General features: G+C 41.9%; 1 protein-coding gene across 1 annotated transcript in view; it reads right to left on the bottom strand.

Moving 5' to 3' along the window:
- The window catches only part of plxnb2a.1 (plexin b2a, tandem duplicate 1), a gene marked incomplete at its 5' end in the record, with an annotated part of 38,078 nt that overhangs the window by 8,047 nt on the left and 25,031 nt on the right, over positions 1-5,000 (bottom strand). The window contains 9 exons of the mRNA XM_079235891.1: positions 455-532; positions 867-1,013; positions 1,231-1,297; positions 1,389-1,570; positions 2,678-2,907; positions 3,689-3,789; positions 3,902-4,038; positions 4,336-4,431; positions 4,904-4,987. Of these exons, the coding sequence (XP_079092017.1) occupies positions 455-532; positions 867-1,013; positions 1,231-1,297; positions 1,389-1,570; positions 2,678-2,907; positions 3,689-3,789; positions 3,902-4,038; positions 4,336-4,431; positions 4,904-4,987 (1,122 nt within the window). The remainder of the gene's footprint in view (positions 1-454; positions 533-866; positions 1,014-1,230; positions 1,298-1,388; positions 1,571-2,677; positions 2,908-3,688; positions 3,790-3,901; positions 4,039-4,335; positions 4,432-4,903; positions 4,988-5,000) is intronic.

Below are 5,000 nucleotides of genomic sequence, written 5' to 3'. Positions count from 1 at the left end.
AATGTATCGCATCATAATGTATCATAATGTATCGTATCATAATGTATCATAATGTATCGTCACGCATCATTTCATAACGGATCGTAACGTATCCTATCGTACCACAATGTATCAAATCGTAAAGTATCTTATTGTATCGTAAAGTATTGTGTCGTATCTTAACCCATCACATCATATTGTATCATAAAGCATCATATTTCATCACAAAGTATCGTCACGCATCATTCCGTAATATACCGTAAAGTCGGCTCTCATCGTATTGCATCATCATCATGACATGTTGTATCGTTTTTAGCCAAAGTAACAGGGTATCAACTAAAAATGTCCACAGTTTTAACTTCAGTGGCTTTTACATTTTCGGCATAAAATAAATTGTGCACAACACGGACTGCTTTTAATAAAAGATTTGTCCGGTGAAGAAGCAAACAGAACGGAGAAAGAAAAGCAAACGCACCTGGGTGATGCTGTCACAGTTCAACACCTTCACTGGAGTCACATCCGGCCCCTCCCCGTGCACCAACACCTGCAGGGTCTGACGACACACACACGCACGCACGCACGCACGCACACACACACACACACACACACACACACACACACACACACACACACACACACACACACACACACACACACACACACACACACACACACATCAAACATCCACGCTTATTTACCTTTGTGAGCAAAAATTTATTGAGGGGAAGTTTTTGTTGATTTTAACAGAGTGGAACGACTTCAAACGTCTGGTTTAGTCCGACCAGCAGTCCAAAATGGTCAAATATCCACAAAGGCATGAGGCAGAAATAGCAATAACATTCACAAAAGTATTTCTAAATGCTCGACACTCTCGTGCGAGTACTGACCAGCACACAGTACTCCACGTCGTCCCCCAGCAGCCCCGTGTCGTTCAGGGTGTATTTGGCTTTCTTCATCATGGCGTCCACCGGCCCCTTCTCCACCTGGTGCTTCAAGGCCTTGAACAGCTTGTATAAAGGCTCTCCTGCCGTGTCCTAACACACACACACACACACACACACGCGCACACACACACACACACAGTATGAGAGTATTCTCAAGACAGAATAAAACAGAAAGAAAAATACAGGTTCACACTGAACAGATTTCAACAAAGGAAGTGAAACAGAAAAGTTTCTTGGAGTCAATTATAAGTGAAGGAACAGAAGAAGAAGAGAATTCAAAACAAACAGAAGTGAAAGAAGCCGTTACCCTGAGAAACTGATAGATACAGATGGACATCCAATTACAGAGCATCCTCTCCACCACCGTCTCTGACCTAGAAACACAAACACAAAAGACATTAGGAGCCATTTGTCTATCTTTTTAAAGCTATCACTTTAAAAAGCCGTGATGAAGGAAAGTCTCACCTGCGCAGCATGAGTTTGGGGTTCTTGTTCTGCACGTGCTCGTCCATCAGCTCCAGCAGCAGCGTCCTCATGATGTCCGTGTAGTACTCCAGCTTCCCGTGCAGCGCCACCGTCAGCAGCGAGGCGAAGTAGCCGCGGGAGCGGGCGTTGAAGTCCGGCCGGCTCTCTAGCGTGCGGATGAACTGCGGGGCAGAAAATACGAGGCTATTAATAATAATAATACTAATTGTTATCATCTATTTGATGGGGTCCTTTTTTTTCTTTTCTTCCTATGTGGGAATATACAAATAAGCATCTTGCACAGGTCACAGTATTCCTGTTAAATACGACACGCAAACACACATTAATCCACACAATATACATATATGTTATATATATATATATATACATACACAACATATTACAACGTAAAGGAACGTATCGCATCATTGTTTTTAACGCATGGCAATGTATCATAATGTATCGTATCATAATGTATCATCACGCATCACTTCATAACGGATCGTAACGTATCCTATCGTACCACAATGTATCATATCGTCAAGGATCGCAAAGTATCTTATTGTATCGTAAAGTATTGTCTCAGCAACGTTATCAAACTGATTGGCTATTGAGTGCAATAAAAGAGTTATTATTTCAGTTTATACTTTTATAGCTCAAGGCAGTCAGGAGATGACGGCAGGAAACCCTCTTTCTGTTTTGGGTAAAATCATTATCGTGTGGCGTGTGAAGAGGGTGGGGTCTCTTTTTCAGAAATGACTTCATGCACGATGGGTTTGGGCCTTTTTTGTGGGCCGGGGCATGAAAAATAAATGCATTTCTGAGCCCGGGGAATAATCAGAGAAGATTTTTCCGAATTGTCAACATTATTAATGTTGTAAATTTACATGAAAAAAATCCTCAAATCAGTATGTTGTTGAAGTCCAGATGCGGATGATAATTTGGTAAAATCACAAGCATTTCCTTATAATAAATCCGACTGCAAAGTAGATTTTTAAAATGGTAAGTTAAGAATTTTAGTTTTTTTCCGCTCAAATTTATGACTTCAATTTAAATGTAGGACTTTAAATTCTGAGTTTCTTCTTGGAATATTACCCCCCTCCCTCAACGTTATCTATTGGACCTGTGAAGACCTCTAGTGGGAATCATCTTGTAGGGGTAAAACCATTTTAACAGCAATATATCACATTTCATCTCTAAGAAATGACAGAACTTTGCTGAGACAGTGAGAGAGAAAAGACTCAAAGACAAAAATATGGAAAGAAGTTTCTCAAAAGCGTCAAACTCACATTGATGAGGAAGGTTTTGCTGTTCAGCAGGTTGGAGAACTGGTTCAGCGCCTGAGCCACGATGGCCTTGCGGGCTTCCGGGATTTGTATTTTCCCCGTGATCATGGTGTCGTTGGCGCCGTCTTTGGAGGGCAGGAAGAAGTTCCGGTCGGTGTAGGTCTTGTAGTCCAGGAAGGGGATCCGGGCCTCGCTCAGGTCGCTGGTGTGGTCCTCCATCTCGATCATCAGATCTGAAATCATCAGTGTGAGTAAGATCACGATACCAACTACCCTTTTAAAAACACCAACAAACTAAGCGGCTGTCTTTTACATGAAATTACCGTTTTTGTCAAAGGAGTCTGGCGGCTTTGAAACGGCATTTATCACGACTTCTGTTCGCTGTCAGAAAGTCTGACAGTGAACATATTCCACGAGCTGATTTTTGTATGTCAAACATAAGAAGAAGGACTTCAAACAACCCCACTATCCCTTTAAAGCAGTGGCGGGCCGTGGATTTTCTACCTGCGCATTCAGTGGATCAGCTGCTTAACAGAACAGCTGATCCACCAGAACATGAAACATCCGTAAAAACTCAGGATGTTTTGGCAGTTGCTCTACTTTAAAATACTTGGAAATAAATCCTTTAAAACACACATTTATTCAGCTGGAAAACACGGAGATGCAACTACATTTTCTGATTATACTGTTGTTCTTGATCTGTTTTTAATATTACATCAAACTCTTTGATTGACATGTTTCTGAACATCTAAAACACACATTCATTGTTTCTAGTGTGATATCCAGTAATATACAGCTGCTGATTTTGTTTTTCAATATGTTTTAATACATTCTCGTCACATTTTATCATAAAAATAAGTTGTAAATTGTACAAACATTTTAGAAATAATCAACTCTATTTGAGATTATAGCCGGTTGAAATGTCTTATCATGACTTATTCTGCGTATTTTGAATACAATGTTCTCTAAATGTCTAAAAGCAGCTAAAACAAGTTGCACTAAGTTGTTTTTTACCCGTGAACTCTTTCTTGCAGCGATCTCGGACGCTTTCCTCCAGATTCTCCAGCTGGTGTTTCACCTTCTCGTACTCTCGCTCTGCCTGCCGACTCTTCCTCCTGTTGAGGAAGATATTCATGAACACGTCAACACACGGAAAGACCAGCGTGTGTGTGTGTGTGTGTGTGTGTGTGTGTGTGGTTGGTTGGGATTGGATGTGTTCTTCATGACCTGTAGCAGTAGACGGACACGGCGATGAAGAGCAGCATCGGGATGATGACGGCGGGGATGATGATCGCCAGAGGGATGTCGTCTTTCCTGGCGTAGTACACGGAGTCCACCGTCCACTCGCCGCCGCCGAACTTCACCTGGAGAGACACGGACAGACCGGAATGTTCGAGAAAATAAAACCTCTAAAAAACCTTAAATGAACCCGAATGAACTGGATTACTTTGGTACTGAAAGAAAACGTGAAAACACGTCTCTTTATGATACTTCTAATCTTCACAAATGAACTTTTACAGAAACTTGAAGTGTAAAAGCGGTCACATGACTCCTCCACTCAGCTAGTGTTCTGGAAAGGACGCTTAGTCGTCTCCTTTAGACTCTTGAGGAGTCACCAGAGGTTTTAAATATCAGACAACTAAGCGATAAGTCTTAAATACCACGAGCTCCAGCATGTCGTTGGTGGCGTCTCTGCGTTGCCGTTTGGATCTGGACCTGGGCTGCGAGGAAGGAGCCTCCAGGATCAGCTTATCGTCCTGCACACAGAGAGGAGGCTGGATCAGGGACAACGCATTATCATGCTGTCATAGCAAAGTAATCAACCGGAGCGGTTTCCTCCTTTATTTTAAAAAGGTGCATTATTCTGCAATTGTTCCGCATTAAAATGTCTAAAACCCACGAGACCATAAAACCATGTCGAGTCAAAAAGAAATGATTTGAAAGTGAAAAAACACCGTGATGCATTTGTTTGACTAATGTAAAAATTAAAGACCACTTTCAACTCTTTTCTTTCCTAAAACTTCCTCAATTGAGGATGAAGAAAGAAATGAACCAAGTCTCCAAATGAGTTTTTAAACTTAATACAAAATGTGAACTTTCCTCCAACGACGAACCTCTCAACTACAAGGAGGTTCAGCGACAGTTGTGAACATATTTATGCGGATGAACGTGGATAAAACATATTTCTTGGGGACATGACGACTAGTTGGTGAAAAGTGTGCGTTTCACCTGCAGAATGTTCACGTGACACGAGGCGTCTCCAACGAACGCCTGGGCCTCTTTGGCCGTCATGGCTTTGGCGAAACCTCGACCCTGACGAGAGAAA

Source organism: Taurulus bubalis, assembly GCF_910589615.1.
Source record: "Taurulus bubalis genome assembly, chromosome: 20".
Classification (NCBI taxonomy): domain Eukaryota; kingdom Metazoa; phylum Chordata; class Actinopteri; order Perciformes; family Cottidae; genus Taurulus; species Taurulus bubalis.
The sequence above is the reverse complement of the archived record's forward strand: the minus strand, read 5'-3'. Positions and strand labels throughout refer to the sequence as shown.